Source organism: Peromyscus eremicus, chromosome 3, assembly GCF_949786415.1.
Source record: "Peromyscus eremicus chromosome 3, PerEre_H2_v1, whole genome shotgun sequence".
Lineage (NCBI taxonomy): Eukaryota > Metazoa > Chordata > Mammalia > Rodentia > Cricetidae > Peromyscus > Peromyscus eremicus.
This window is the reverse complement of record NC_081418.1, coordinates 2255482-2271774: the sequence shown is the minus strand read 5'-3', so window position 1 is coordinate 2271774 and position 16293 is coordinate 2255482. Positions and strand designations below refer to the sequence as shown.

General features: G+C 41.2%; 1 protein-coding gene across 5 annotated transcripts in view; it reads right to left on the bottom strand.

Moving 5' to 3' along the window:
* Positions 1–2204: 2204 nt before the first annotated feature.
* Positions 2205–16293, bottom strand: part of Slc26a5 (solute carrier family 26 member 5) — a 39889-nt gene continuing 25800 nt past the window's right edge. For 2 of the 5 annotated variants that reach the window (XM_059256465.1, XM_059256469.1), the window contains 11 exons: positions 15346–15493; positions 13820–13933; positions 12908–12985; positions 12167–12262; positions 11883–11989; positions 8373–8442; positions 7164–7256; positions 6263–6370; positions 5204–5404; positions 4583–4637; positions 2205–2570 (listed from right to left, as the gene is read on the bottom strand). In XM_059256465.1, coding sequence (XP_059112448.1) covers positions 2377–2570; positions 4583–4637; positions 5204–5404; positions 6263–6370; positions 7164–7256; positions 8373–8442; positions 11883–11989; positions 12167–12262; positions 12908–12985; positions 13820–13933; positions 15346–15493 — 1264 coding nt within the window. In that variant the 3' untranslated portion in view covers positions 2205–2376. Of the gene's footprint in view, positions 2571–4582; positions 4638–5203; positions 5405–6250; positions 6371–7163; positions 7257–8372; positions 8443–11882; positions 11990–12166; positions 12263–12907; positions 12986–13819; positions 13934–15345; positions 15494–16293 lie in introns of all 5 variants that reach the window. The other 3 variants (XM_059256466.1, XM_059256468.1, XM_059256467.1) reach the window with 3 other exon arrangements.

The following is a 16293-nucleotide window of genomic DNA, read 5'->3' as shown; positions in this document are numbered from 1 at the left end:
TAACATAACGGACAGGCTTTTGAGGAAGATGGCTAACTATACATGGGAGGTTGGCTTTCAAAGACCTTAAAGGTTTTTAAGGCTATTTCACTATCAACAACAAAAGCACAATGCGTAGTGAAGCTTTCTGGCCACAACTGTGACATTTTGAGCATCAAAAGAATATAATGTTACGAAATACATTAAAATTATAAAGATTACCAAGTCTACTTTGAAGTTGATAATTAAATGGACATGGAACATTCAGCCTGCCTTGCCAGTAAGATCTATGTTTAAGGATGACCAAATCATTCAAGTTGTGGAGGGAAAACTATAGTGTACACAGATTGACAAGCTAATAAATGCAAGAGAAATGAAAGAGCTAGACAGAAATGGACAAACTTTAATAAAATCACTCACTTCAGTGAGGACTGTCACCCAGTGTTATAATTTCTGGTTCAATGGCTAATGAGAAATGACATCCATTTAATGTCAAAGAAGCATCATATGGATAATATACAAAGCAGAAAACCAATGTAAGGATCTGGCTGCCATGTTGATTGGCTAGTTTATCTGCACACTGTAAATGGTAGGCAGGCTAGACATTCTAATTTTTCTGAGTGGTGCAATATAAAGCATCCATGTGTCTTGAATTATGACTTCTGGATGGCAGGTAATGTGGGGAATAGCAGAGCAAGCCCAACAACACCAGGAGAAGCAGCCAGACACATTGACAAATTGGAATTCTTCAGTGCAACTGTCCAAGTCAAGTATGTGTTTGTCAAAAGACAAAAGAACTGTATAAATTGAAATAGACTTAAGGCACATGACCAATTACAATGTAAAGTCATAGAATTAATACCTTAGACAAACCAACTGCAAATTAGAGTACAGTAGGAAACCTGAATACTGCATGAGGAAATACTCTGGAATGAGAAAGTGGAGAATGCCAACTAAAAGGATGGGCTATAAAACACTTTGCAGACCTGAGCTTATTTTTGTTAGAAAATAAATATACATAGGAAAAGATCTGGAGGGATATTCAGTAAAGTGCCAGTGGTGGTCATCTCTGAGCAGGGAGGATATGTTTTGATTTCTTATTCTCCTTTGTCTATTTCTCATCCATGATGCACTTACATCAATTTTGTAATAACAAGTTATTTTAAAACCAGGACTTCTAGAACATTGTATATATCCTCTTGTTAGAAAACTGATTATAGACAGTCTGTCCCCAAATAAGTACAAAACTAAGGAGACACTAACATCTGGTGACAGCATATTCTAAGTAAAGTACTCAAGTGTTTAAGTGCTCGTCTTACAGAGATAACACACACCAAGTGTGGAGGCAGCAGTGGGGAGGAGATTGGACAGGAAGTGGGAGAGAGGCCTGGCAAGCTGCAGTGAGCCAGAACCACTGCAGGACCCGAAGAAACAGAAGAACCTGATAAAACTAAGACTGTTTCTTCCAGTAATGGAGGGGAAGTTCCAGTCACAGAGCTGAAAAGCTGAAGAAGCTGCTGCAGACCTCCCAAGGACGCTCACAAAGATCTCCAAGTTTGGATTTGCCGTGGTGGTCAGAAGACAAAGGAAGCTTCAGCCATCTCCATCAAACGTGGATCAAATAAGCCTAAGGAAACAGTTCTACCTCTTGCTCCAAAAACCCTTTCCGTAGCAACAGCCTTCAATGACGATGAAGGTCGTGAACAAGAAGAAATGCCTCCAGAGGCAAAGATGAAAGGTGAAGATGAAGACTATTGGAGGGAACACCATCAGCCAGGCCAAATTCCTTTCACAAAGGAAAGCAGGGCTTTGTCCATAACCAGAAGCTGTGAGAGTGAAATGTAAAACTCGTCAGTGAAATGTTTTGAGGTTGGCGTGTGGGTGGGTGTGCTCCTGCAGTCTAGAAGGGACAGTCTCCCTTTGTAAAGAGGGATGTAAGACTAACTTGGAGCCATTTCTTTCTTCTCTTTCTTTTTTCTTTTTTCTTTCTTTCTTTAAGTTAAGTAGTACACTAATAAACGAGAGTTTGAAATTAGGGGTAATTTATATTTTATCCACAGATTTCAAGACATTTGCTAATTTTGTAGTTTCATGTGATTAGTTTCAAATGATTACAAATGATAAATCAGAAATGAGAATAAAAATAAAAAATAAAACAAAAATAACACTAAGGTATAATAGAAATGTCACCGCATAAGTGCAGGAGGCCAGTTAATCTTTGAAATATCCAATTTAAACAACACAAGTATGAGATACATCTTGCTATGCATCATTCACCCTCCAAATCAAGCCTTCACTACTAACATTTCCCGGTGGGGAGGAGAGAAAAGCTGGGTCTAGTATTTAAAGTGTGTAAGTTCAGAACTCAGGAGGGGTGCACAACCCCGTGCAGGTCCTTTATGCCTCGGGTGTGGTGGGTGTGGCATTGGGCTCCATATCATCCTGGGGAGCTGGAGCTGAGGTTTCTTGTTCAGCCATTGCCTCTCGGACTTGGCTGCCTAAGACTGCATCATGGATACTGTAGAACAGAAGTTCTTTTAAGGCAGGATTTTCAAAAAACCGGTTGCGGGTGAGGTCATTCACAACTTGTGCTATACAAAGAAAAGAAACATACTTCACATTCTATGTTTTGATCTCAAATATTGAAAAAAGTAATCTGTTATAGTTTACAAAATTAATTTGTTAATTTAGAGACAGGTTCTCATGTAACCTAGGCTGGTCTTGAACTCTTGATTCATCTGCTTCCCCCTTTCCCAAGTGCTGGGGTTTACACCTGGCATTACATACTATCTACATGTGAACATATATATATATATATATATATATATATATATATACACACACACACACACACACACACACACACACACACACACACACACGGTGTTACTATGTATCCCTGAATAACCTAGAACTCATATGTAGGCTCTCCTCAGCTTTACAGAACTCTGCCTGCTTCTGTCGCTCAAGTGCTGGGATTAGAGGTGGGTACCACCAGACCCTGCACACATATGGTTTTAAATATCCGAAAGCTATGTAAGTCTTATTCCAGTCTGTCTCGACCCTCTCACAGTTCCAGTCTCAGGAAATGACTTTATTTTATTCTAGTATATTCTTCCATGATTTCTCTACAAAAATATAAACCTAAGTGTATGTTCTGGCCAGGCACAGTGGTGCATGCCTATGATCTTGTCTCTAGGAAGGCTGAAGCGAAGAAGATTATAAGTGTGAGGAGAGCCTGAGCTATATAACAAGCCTGTTGGAAAAAGAAAACAAGTTCTTATTTTCCCTCTTCCCTTGCCAGAAATACAATACACACTTGTTCTTGGTAATTCCGAACTGTGTTTACATTTATTTTCATTTCTGCTGGTGATTGAACCCAGATTCTTCTGTATGCAGGCAAACACTCTTCCAAATGAGCTATATCCCCAGATCTACTTAGTACTTACTTTTTATGATTGTCTGATAGTATATTATATAGCTGTGCTTTCATTTATTCATTGGGTTCTATCCCCTTTTTTTAAAAGATGGGTTCTTTACATACCCCTGGCTGTCCCAGGACTCACTCTGCAGACCAGGCTGGCCTCAAACTCACAGAGATCCACCCGCCTCTGCCTCTTGAGGGACAGGATTAAAGACATGTGCCACCATGCCCTCCCCCTGTGGGTTCCTTTTCTTTTGACACTTAAGATTTTTCTAGCCTTTAGTTTTTATAGAGGATGATGTAATGGACAAATGCCATGTGCCATTTTGTACGTATGCAGTAATATGTGGATCTGCTGAATTTGTACCTTTGAAAGCTGTTGTCTGTTTGCTCTCCATAGGGACTGCTGCATTACACGGCCACTATTCTATCTGTGAGAACCTGTTCTCTACCAGTGCCTTTGAAATGTGCTGCTGACGTTTGGGTTTTCACCAACCTAACAGATGAATAATTATGTCTCTCTGTGGATTTTGTTTTTAAGCACCATCTTAACCAAAATATAATACAAAACAAGAGTAGCAGCAAAGCTATTCCATTGGATGGAAATCCTAACAAGCAGAATGATTTATAGAATTATGGCTTGTGTGTAGTAGCTACTAAAATAGTAAACTCTGACCATTTCCTGCCCTCCAACTCCAGGCCAGAAGGCCATCTCAATGCCTGCAACAAACTGATTTCAAAACTGGCTTTACAGTGATTTTTCAGAGGAGTAAATTTTTTATTCTATAAAAAAGTTTAAATTATAGGAAAAAATTACGAGTGCAGTTAATTCTAAAAACAAAACAAACAAACAAACAAACAAACAAACAAAAACCAGCCAACCAACCAACAAACAAAAACCTAGAATATTAAAACTTTCTCCATCCAGGGGCTGGAGAGATAGATCAGCAGTTACGAGCACTTGCTACTTTTGCAGAGGACCCAGGTTTGGATCCCAGCATCAGCACAATGTTCACAACAATTCATAATTCCACTTCTGGTGGCTCTGACCCCTCCTCTGACCCCTGCAGGCCCCCGGGCATGCCCATGGTACATGTACATACATGCAGGCAAAACACTAACACATTAAAATGAATACATCTAAAATAAAAAGGCTTCCTCATCCTAATGTGTACTCACCACTGCATCCCGCTAAGTACACATAAATACCAACATCTCCGTACTCCTTCACAATCTGTAACAATATTGAAACAAAGTTTAACTTTTCTTGACCCTGTGCCATGTGCAAGTCATTTTCTACCAATATGTATTAAAGATATGAGACACTTAAATTCATTTTCTTGTGCTACTTAGCTTTAGCAGTTACGCACCTTTAAGCTAATAAGCTAAAAGTAATTTTGTACTTACTTGGTTTCCATACCGACAATGGCAACTAGGAGTATCAAAACATTATTAAATTTTATTTTGGTGTAATAAAGATGTTATGACAATGATTTTTAAATAAATATTATAGAGATAGATACTAAGATATGTACAGATAATGTGACATCTAGGACGTGCTTCACAATAAGAGAAAGTAGTGTTGGGAATTCATGAAGTCAGACCAGCAATAAACTGTTAATTGCTGAAGCTGAGGATCATTACACTATACTCTATATTAAAAAATGTCCATAACTAAAAGTTTCAAAAACAACAACAACAAAGTAAGAATTGACATGGGACTCTGGTCCCTGTCCCTGAGGTGACTGGTGCTAATGCTGGCGTCCAGACACTGAATGACTTGCTCCAGGTGGTACTTACCCCAGCCAGAGTTTTTACTCCAACAGAATCGATGAAATTGACTTGCGTAAAGTCAAGAATGACAGTGTGAACATTTTCCCCCTGGGGCATGAATCTCTGTATCTCTTCAGGAAATGTTGTTTTGATGACTATTGGGGGATATTTTACTTCATCATCCTCTTCTTCAGGCTTCGTAGCATTGTCTCCATCTACTTCTGCATCCTATGTCAAAAATGAAACCATGAATTTCCTCTTTTCTGTTATTAAAATTAACTTTATTTTATGTGTATGAGAAATGTGTTTGCATTTACGTTTGGGCACCATGTGCATGCAGTCCCATGGGGGCCAGAAGAGGGCATCAGATCCCCTGGGACTGGAGTTATGAGCCAACATGCGGGTGCTAGAGTTGAACTCAGGTCATCTGGAAGAGCGGCTAATGCTCGTAACTACTGAGCCACCTCTTCAGCACCATAAGTCATGAATTTTCTAAACAACTCACTTTTTTTTCTATGAGAAAGATTCATAATGGAAAATAAGCCCATGTGTTCTCAAAAATCAATATGTGTATTTATTTAGTTAAGTTTCTTCAGGCATACACATTCCCCTCTATTTTAGTCCAGCACAGTTTATACTTCTTAGTCATTGTCCCCACTATTTTAGAAAATAGTCCTATTAACTTCAGCCTGAAGGGCCCCAAGTTACCAGAAGTCTAAACAGCAAAAACCAGCCTTTGAGTTTTTAATTATCAGCTAAATAGCAAAGTATAGTAGTCAAATTTCTTAAGGTACTATGTTATTTTAATTTTTTTAAACTGCTTTCACTGCTTATTTCATAAGTATCCTCACAACTGACTTTATCACATTCTTGTTTCTCTTGTTTTTGAGGCCGGATCTCATATATCCCAGACTGGGGCCTCCTGATATGCCCAGCACATCCAGCTCTGTCTCACATTTATAATACCTAGAGGAAACCTAGAGCCTTTCCCATATTCGCAACTTCATGCTGTGTTTAGATTTTAACATGGTTAAAGATGGAGGACGTGCAGATTGAGAGGAAAAGAGAAATTACAAGACCATTTACCACTTTGACAACAGTCGCATTGGCCACATTGGCATTTCCGACTTCCTTCGCATACTTCCTCATGGCCTTTCTTCTTGCTCCCATTATAAGTGCTGGGTTCACGCCAGTCTGTACAAAGACAATGGGTACAACGTCACTTCACAGCTCCCAAGGACCCACTCAAATTCCACTAAATCTCCAGCTCTCCCTGGCCAACCACTTTCTGTACCAGGTTATCACCCCACCGTGTTCTACCTTTCCCTTGGATGCCCTGAACTGAGTCACAGCTATTAGTTGTTTTTCTCAGGCTGAGTCTTCGTTCAAGACTAGCAGACACTGAATAACTGAAAAACTGTGCAATGGTATTTACCAAATATAGAATTCTTAGATTTCTAAACTTGTCTGTGTGGGTAGTGGAGGTTGAGTCTTAATCACAACTCACAGGGGTCTTAGAGTAAGATTTAAATATGTAATGCATACACATGACAAAGGAATGTTTGCTTAATCATAGGAGTGTATTTAATGCCAGATACTGGATGTACACATAAAATTTTTTAAATAGCTGGGCAGTGGTGGCACACACCTTTAATCCCAGCAGAGGCGGAGGCAGGTGGATCTCTGTGAGTTCAAGGCCAGCCTGGTCTACATAGTGAGTTCCAGGACAGCTAGGGTTACACAGAGAAACCCTGTCTCAAAAAAAAAAAAAAAAAAAAAAAAAAAAGAACAACAAAATACCCCCAAAAGTTTAAAATAATGAATTTTATGAATATTTTACTCTAGTAGGTATACTGAGGCAGAGAAGCAATCCTTTAATCTCTTCCAACCCACAATGTCCTCCTCAGAAAGAATCAACTTTTAATTTCTAATTAAAAAATTAAAATTTTTTTTATTTATTACTCTTAATAAATAAAAAGTAGCTCACCTTTCTTTTTAATGCGTTGCTATACAAGTCACTATTTGCATAGTAAATTGGGGCATTTATTTGGAATATTTTTATTCCTGGAATTTCTTTCACCTGAGAGGTAAAACATAATGATTTCAACACCTGGGTATATTTCAGAATCGAAACTGCAGTCATCTCCCTCTTCCACCAGGAAGACGAACACAGAAAGTGTGAAGGGCCCTCTTACCATGTTTAGATAAAATTATGTCACTCAACTAAAACTCTGAGAGGGAGAGTTATGAAGGAAAGGTTTTGTTCTTATGAGACTCTGTTGCCTAGGCCAGTCCTAACTCCTGAAGGGAAGCAACCCTCCCCTCTACCACGTGAGGAGCCGGGAACACAGGATTGACTGCCACACCTCATTTGAAAGCTTAGAGAACACACATCCTCCTGTTTGTTTTACAAGATAGTCTTTGCTTCATTTTTTTTAAAACCACTAAACACAAGGAAGAGCTGGAAAAAGACCCAAAGGAGAAAGAAAATGGAGAAGAAAGGCTAGGCTGTTGCCAGACAGACAGGGACCACAGGCAAATGAGGTAACACAGATTTACTTGGTTTGATCCACAATTCAACTCCAATAAAGCAGGGTGAATATTTTCTTGAGAAGTCTCATAGAGCCCAAAGGTGCTATTTAGAGTTTAGTAATTTAATAGAAAAATATCTATGCTAACACTCGGCTCATTTACCAATAATTTACAGAGAGTCTCCCCAAGCAGAGAACAAACAAAGTTTTGTAAAGTCTTTGAAGATTCTGTAGACGACAAGAACATTAAAATCAAGGAACTCTGAGACTATAACTTTAGCTATTAAAGATGAAGTGGGAGAGCACCATCGTCCCACCACCTAGATCTTAACATGATTAAAACTGGTATTTCCCCATTGGTTTAGACTCATCAAAAGAAAACCTTGCACATACAAAGCATCTTCAGCTTCAGTGTTTTTACAATGTGTACTCTTATACCCATTCTCATTGAAACAAACATTAGGAAATAGGGGAATTAATATACCCTAGGTATATTACGTATTAATAAAGTACAAAACTTTGTCCAGGCAGTGAATGGAAGCTGCATCTTTCACACTGCTCACTAGGTCTCTCTTTCTCTCTCTCCTTCACCATGGGTAGAAACATTACTCAGCCATGTCCATCACATGCTTACACTCATTTAAGGTATCAGAAAAAGGTCCTACCTCCTCATACGCATCTATGTCAATGTAAACATCGGTGTCGGGGAGCTGCCCCAGGACTTTGTAGCTCGGACTGTAGAGAGAAGGAGGAAGCAGTTCAATAGGCAGATGAGGAAAGGACTGCCCTGCCCCCCTGGAGTGCTTGGGCACCATTTCTGTACAGGTCTAGATCCTACTAATCAATCCCAGCAGAGCTCAGCCTCATTACTGTCCATGGATGCAGGAGCAAAGAGGTCTCTTTCTGTAAATATCCATTGGTTTTATTTGCTGATTGTCACAGCCTGTCACACCTACTGCAGCATGCACAGCTGTATGTTCTAATTTTATGAAGATGATAAAATCCTAAGAATCAGTCTCTAGAGCCAGGTGGTGGTGGTTCACAGCACTTGGGAGGCAGAGGCAGGTGGATCTCTGAGTTTAAGGCCAGCCTGGTCTACAGAGTGAGTTTCAGGACAGCCAGGGCTACACAGAGAAACCATGTCTCAAACAATAACAAAACAAACAAAAAGAACCAGCCTCTAGATCCATGAAAAACCATATTTAAATCATTTTTTTTATCATATGCTGTGACTTGAGTAAGTCCCCAGTCACCCTAGGACTGAATTTTTACATGTGTGGAATGGGGATGCTAATAGTCATTGAGTTGTGAGGATGGAATGACATAAAGTATTGATCTTTACAAAGAGCTAAGCATGTAAGTAATTCTCATCACTTACTGCCATCCTTACTTCATTATCATTGTCCACACCAGTATTATCATTGTTCTGTGTCTGTCACCCTCAGGGGAAGACCAACGTGTAGAAGGGAAGGACAATGTCTTGTTGACTACACAGCTTGAGAGTCTGGTCTCTCTGTGGAAGCATAGCAGAACCTCAACAAATATCAACTCAAGGAAGAGTATAATTACTTTCTTATGTTTGACAAAGCCAATTAAACTCTGATCTTGTGGTTGAAGGAAGGACTCCATTGCATCAATAGCACCCACAGTTCATGGAAAAGATGCTTAGGAATGGTTTGTTGAATGAGTTCTCCTCCAAGCTATGTGCTTTGAGGGAACCTGAGTGCTTGGAACATGACTGTGATGGGTAGTTTTACGTAAACTTGATAGTCTTGTGTCCTTTCAGAGTCATCTGAAAGGAGGGAATATCAATTGAGAAAATGCCTCTATGAGATCAAGTTGTAGACAAATCATTTTCTTAAATAGTGATAGATCAGTGAGGGCCCAGCCCATTGTGGGAAGGGCCATCCCTAGCCTGGTGGCCCAGGTTCTGTAAGAAAGCAGTCTGAGCAAGCCGTGGGGATCAAGCCAGTAAGCAGCACTCTTCCATGGCCTCTGCATCAGCTCCTGCCTGCAGGTTCCTGCCTTGTTTGAGTTCCTATCCTGACTTCCTTCATTGATTAACAGCAATGCTGAAGTGTAAGTCAAATAAACCCTTTCCTCCCCAACTTTCTTTTTGGTTATGGTGTTTCATTACAGTAATGGAAACTGTAACTAAGACAACGCCGAAACTAGTGTGCTAGTAGCTGACTCATGGAAGTGTGCCCTAATTACAGAATAGGAAGCAACTGAGAATAAACAGTCTTTTGAGTGATAGTCTCCCAAATGCCAACCTGCAAAATTACAGGAAAACCAGAAAGGACAAGACTCAAGTCTAATTATTTGAGAAAGACAGAGAAGTATATCATTAAAGAAACAAAGCAAAAAGCAACCCTTGATAAGTTTTACTCAGTGAAGAAAACAAGCTGTTTGTGTCTCAGATTCGATCCTGTGGTTTGTCAGAGGACATAGATGCTGTTTGTTTGGAGGTAAGGTTTGGGCTGGGGCCTCGTGTCTGGAAAGCACATGCTCTACCCTGAGCTACACCCTCGACTCCCTGGGTATCTTTAAGCACATCATTTACCAGAGCTCTGAGATAGAGAACTCCTCTATATTCTAATAAGAGCCTGTATAACAATAGGGAAAACTTCCTTAAGAAAAGATGGACACCAGGGGGCTGGAGAGATAGCTCAGCGGTTAAGAGCACTGGCTGCTCTTCCAGAGGACCCAGTTCATTTCCCAGCACCCACAGGGCAGGTCACAACTGTCTGCAATTCCAATTCCAGGAGATCCAACACCCTTCTCTGCTCTCCATAGGTACTGTGCATGCACACAGTGCACAGACATACATGCAGGCAAAAACACTTGTACACAGAAAATAAAATTAAAAAGATGAAAAACAGTGTTAAAATTTGTTAATAAAAGTAGTTAATTCCATTCTCAACTTAGACCACATGTTCTTAACATTTTTCTTTTATGTCACTTCAATGATGAAAATGTTCACTTCCTATCTAGAATACCCACCATTCTGCAGGTAAAGGGTTAACATCCCTCAATACCCCTACCCAAAGGGCCTTTCAAACTTAAAGGACTATTATGTGACTTGTAACTATGGGCAAACTGACCAGTGTGTTACAGGCGGGAAGGGCACACACCCTTGAGTGTGTGGTACCACCACAGCATGCCTACATCTCTGCACTCCTTATTCTCATGTAGAGTTCCTGTTTTGAAAGATTATTTTATGCCTTCCCAATGGACTCAGTTTCCCACCAGGAAGGAGGGATAATAGGGCACAGTGGCTCCAAATGGAGGGGCAGCCTGAACCTGTAAAACTAGGTGTCGGAGTTTGCACCATGTTGTTGCTAAAGCATGATTGACTCAGAAGAGGGCAAACAAGCCAGTGCATGCCTGCACCAGACCCATCAGTGTTGAGGGTAGGAAGCATGCTTTGAGGACAAGACCATTACCGGGCCTCCAACTGTGATGTAGCAGAGCATCTGACAAAACTGTATGGAATTATTTTTATCCCTTACCCTACCCCTTTTCAGGTGTTGGGGCTTGAATTTAGGGCCTTGAACATGCCAGGCATGTGTCCTACCATGAGGCTCTTCTTCCAGTCACACTGTAACTTCAGCTGGGATGCTGTTGTGGAATGTTATTTTAAGACATGCTACATTTGTTTATGCTGTGGAACATTTGTTTAATGATGCAAAGATGTGTTGCATTCTTTTATGTTGCATTTATTTAACTTCATGAAGTTGTGTTATTTTGCCTGTCTAAAACATCTGATTGGTCTAATAAAGAGCTGAATGGCCAATAGCAGGGCAGGAGAAAGGATAGGCAGGGCTGGTGGACAGAGAGAATAAATGGGAGGAGAAAAAGAGAGAAAGAAGATCAAGGAGAAAGAAAAGGAGAGGAGAGGAGGACTTTGGGGGCCAGCCACTCAGCTACACAGCCAGCCATGGGGTAAGAAGTAAAGAAAGATATACAGAAATAGAGAAAGGTAAAAGCCAAGAGGCAAAAGGCAGATGGGATAATTTAAGAAAAACTGACTAGAAATAAGCCAAGCTAAGGCCAGGCATTTATAAGTAATAGTAAGTCTCTGTGTGTATTTATTTAGGAGCTGAGTGGAAGGCCCCCAAAAGGGTAAAAGTAAACAAAACAAAACACTTGCATCATTTCAGCAAGGTACTCACCTCTGTGTTCTGTAAATCACAGTAAGTAGAGCAATGATCACAGCAGTAATCAGTCCATAGTCCAACCCCAGAAACAGGGAGGACACAAAGGTGGTAAGCCAGATGGTCTAAAGGAAAGTCAGAGAGCGTCTAGAGGATCATGTTAATAATTCCATAAGAAATGCACACATGCATGCACGCCTCGCCGGAATAACACAACAATTAACTACATTAATATCTTTCTCATATTTGTATTCACACCACTGGTAGCTGCTGGCCTGTAACTAACAGCCACCTTTACTTACCAGCTCTATTTTGCTGGTTCTCCAGAAGAAGGGCAGATCTGAGAACTGCATAAACATTCCTTTCAGGTTGACGATCACAATGGCTGAGAGCACAGCCTGTAACACAGCACAGCCACCCATGCCTCTCTAGCCGTGGCCACACAGCCTCCTTCGCTGGCCACACCGTCTTTCTCCTGCCTTCCCCACCCCTTCTCCACGTGTCCTTATGGAGCACTCAGGGCACCTTTGAAGTTATGGGCACCAAGACTTTCAGCATTTGGTCACTTAAAGTTGGCCATAGAAAACCAGGTGTATGTCCCACCAGGAAATTGGCACAACAGCTAAGAGGTTCAGAATAAAATGTGTGAGTACAGGAATTATTTCATCTGTGGTCTTTCTCCTTATGACTTCATTTCTTTTCTGATTTCTCTTGGATTAAATATAATTAGCAAATAAATGTCCTCTTGTAGGTCGTCTCAGAATTTTAATGAAAATGGAAGGTCATGGAAGGTCAAAGAGAGAAGGTGTCTTGAGGTCAGCCAGCCCAAACATTACTTTGCAGAAAAGGGAACTGTGAGCAGGGGGTCAAGGATGTGCAGCTGTCAGTAGGTGATGGATAGGATCTGGTCATCACCATGGCCCTTTCTCATACTACCCTGCTTAAGTTACAGTAAAAAGAAAACAACAACAACCCTCCAAGACAGCCACAAAAACACGAACAGAATAGCATGAAACCCCTCCCATCAAGCCCACAGTACATACCTGGGGCAGTGACTCAAAAAGGAATCCAGTGGCTAATATGACCAGTAGAATCATTAACGAGGCCAGACAACCTGCAAGCTGGAAGAGAAAAGACACATGGAAGGGGCTTTTAGACCAGAGTCAAAAGTAGGCACAGGCTGATCTTATTTTGCCCATTTTCACAGTGGGAAAAATTAAGAACACACGGGTTTAAAGAAGTCTTCCAAAGCATTACCTAAACTCACAACTCTAGCTCATTACCTCTAGCCTACACCTCTTGCCTCCTCCTCGACAGTGAGTTCCTCTTACTGCTTTTAAGCAGAACTAAACTGCTTAAACATCCTGGCCAAATGCTCTTGTCAGAGGTGGAGAATGACATTGGGTGCCAACCTGAGACCCAGGAACAGATGAGTTCAGACTAGCATTTGCTGTCCAACGGCAAGTCCAACCACATGTCATGATTTCAGTTTTTAAAAATTAAAATGAAAGGTCTTGGTTGCATAGCCACATTTCAGGCACTCAAGAGCCACATGTTGCTAACGGCAGCCATGTTGGATGGTGCAAAGAATAAAGACCTCCATCATTGTGTGAATGTTCCATTGGATGGAGCGAGCCTCATGAGGGTCATACTCAGTCTCAGGCTTCCAGAAAAAGCTCATGTCTGAACATTTAAGGTTTACTGTAGCAAATGGAGTGTCATATAACTTCCAATTTAACTGGAGAATGTATCTCTTTCCTATAGATCCAGGTTTTGTGTGTGTGTGTAGTTGTATGATTTGCTTCAACCAATCATGCCTTTCTCTGATTTACTGCACAGCTCACTGAAGCATGGACCTGAAGGCAGAGTAGCTTACTTTGGATTCAGGACAGAATCAAGAGATGGACATTTAATCCCAGCCAGATCACCAGTTCTTAGAGTACTGTTGTACATACCTGGGTTTTTCCTCCCGTTCCCTCCTGAACAAGGCTTCGAGATAAGGAGCAAGAAATTGAAAAGGTCTGGAAGAGTGATCCGATGGAGTTGCAGATCCCCAAGGCAATGAGCTCCTTTTCCATGTGGAAACAAAGCAAAGATGAGAGACATGTCACTCTTAGGGAGGAGCACAGAAGTGCATTAGACACACACCTTCAGTGGTGCAGGCTCTCCCGCCTTCACTTTGCAAAAGCTGTTTCTTTACCATGAGTTCAAAATTGGAATTAGGGCATATTGCACAGTGGAAAGAAAACTGGATTTTTATTGTGTTGGAAATAAATGCTGTGATTCCTACTTGCTCCGTTTCCCAAACCCATTCTCTATACAAACAGTGCTTTTATAAAAGACTGCAAAAAAAAAAAAACAAAAAACAAAAAACAAAAAACAAAAAAAAAAACTGAATAAATACTTCTCAAAAGAGAAAGTTCTGGATGCATGAGTACTGGCATCTTTTACATGTCTGGCCGGTTGCTCATGAAGAAATGCATGCCAGTGCCTTGTTAGGACATGTGAGTCCTTTTCTAACTGCTACTTTGGAATTTCTAGGTTGACTTTATATAAATGTGGAACATCTGGTCCATGCCCAGCATTCTGGAGGCTGAAGCAGGATACTACCACCAGTTTGAGGCTTAGCTACAGAGTGAGACCATGCCTCTAAAATAATCAATATGTCATTATGTAAAGAAAAAATATCTGCTAGCTGAGTGTAGTGGTGCACACCTTTAATCCCAGTGCTTGGGGGACAGAGGCAGGTGGATCTCTGAGTTCAAGGCCAGCTTGGTCTATAGAGAGAGTTCCAGCAGCCAGAGCCACATAATGAGACTCTGTCTCAAATAAATAAATAAATAAATAAATAGATAGATAGATAGATAGATAGATAGATAGATAAATAGATAAATGGATAGATAGATAAATAAATAAAATAAAAAAGAAATATTTGCTTGAACTTTCTCAGAAAGGATTCTCATTCTATGCTAAGATTTGCTACTTTGTAACATATGAAAAGTATCTGCCATAAAATGTGAAATAATGTAGTGAGTTAAAAGAGACACTATAACAAGATTACAGATCATGGCATTTGGATTAAATACCTACCCACAGCTATGTTATAAAAGGCAACAAAGAGAAAACAAAGTCCCAGCAGTCAGAAAACCGGAGCAGGAGGATTGTTGTGACTTTGAGGTGAGCATGGGCCACACAATGAATTCCAAGTCATTAGCCACAGTGTGAGACCTTGTGTGCAATAGTGGTGGAAGGAGAGAGAGAAGAGGAGGGGTTGGGATGAAAGGAGGAGGGAGGGAGCGACGGAGAGATGGAGGGATGGAGGGACGGAGGGAGGAGTATATCGTAGTGTCACATAAATACATTCTTCCATTATGTCCACCACCAGAATAGCTTTCCTCCTATGCTACTCTCTTTGGTGTCTCCAGCAGAACTTGGTGCTTGCACCCCAGTGAAATACCCATGTGAAACTGATGGTTTTTACCTGATTGCCATCAACCTGGTAGCCATGCTTATTTGCCAAGGTTTTGGCCATGGAGATTGTCACTGAAAATCCAACGATGGCTATGGCAATGGCATCCACATACACGAGGTGGAAGAGGCTGGTGTCCGGGTTGGCGGGAGGAAGTAGCCTGCAAAGCCAAGATGACTTTAACTCAAGAGCTGTGACCATTGGGATAAACACACAGAGTGGGGCAGAACATGGGAGAGCGGCATTATCTGTAAATGAGGAGACCAGTGCTCAAGTACCTGTTGGTTCTTATGTGGCAACAAGAAGGGCCCTCCTGTTACCACCCAAGTTCTTTCCTGGACCATGCTGCAGAGTGGCTTTCTATGGGATGGATTGTCTGTACAGATCAGGTGCCGAGGTACACATAGCAGAGTAACGTCATACCTGACGGCAGGTGTATGTAAGACTAGGATGAAGACAGGGTGGGTGGAGACATCTGAGCCAGGCTTGGGTGGAGAGAGATCTGGGCAAGCACTGCTTTAGTGGACAATTGCCGCCCTGGTTACATACTCACTTCTCCCCTCTGCTCTTCCTGTGCCACTGTCCCTTGAGTTCCAACATGGAAAAGAGAAAGTACTACTCCGTGGGCCTCAGAGGGAAACTGGAGGAGCCAAGGTGTGACTTCTGCAACCATGCAGCTTTTTCCAATCTTGTAGTTTGGAACTCCTGTCCTAAAAGTAATCTGACAGTGGGGGTTTGCAGCGGCATCTTGCTCAGTTCCAGGCATTGGGTTAAATAATTGTAGCATTCACTTACTTGCTATATAAGCCAGTTACCACTTTCTTGTGTGTGAAGTCCTCTGTGCTGGTTTCTATGCTTGCTTAACTATCTCTGAATGACTGCGAATGAAGCATCACCACAGCCCCAAGTTTACAGACGAGCAAACAAAGCACCAGATTACACAGCTGTGCAAGCCCAACC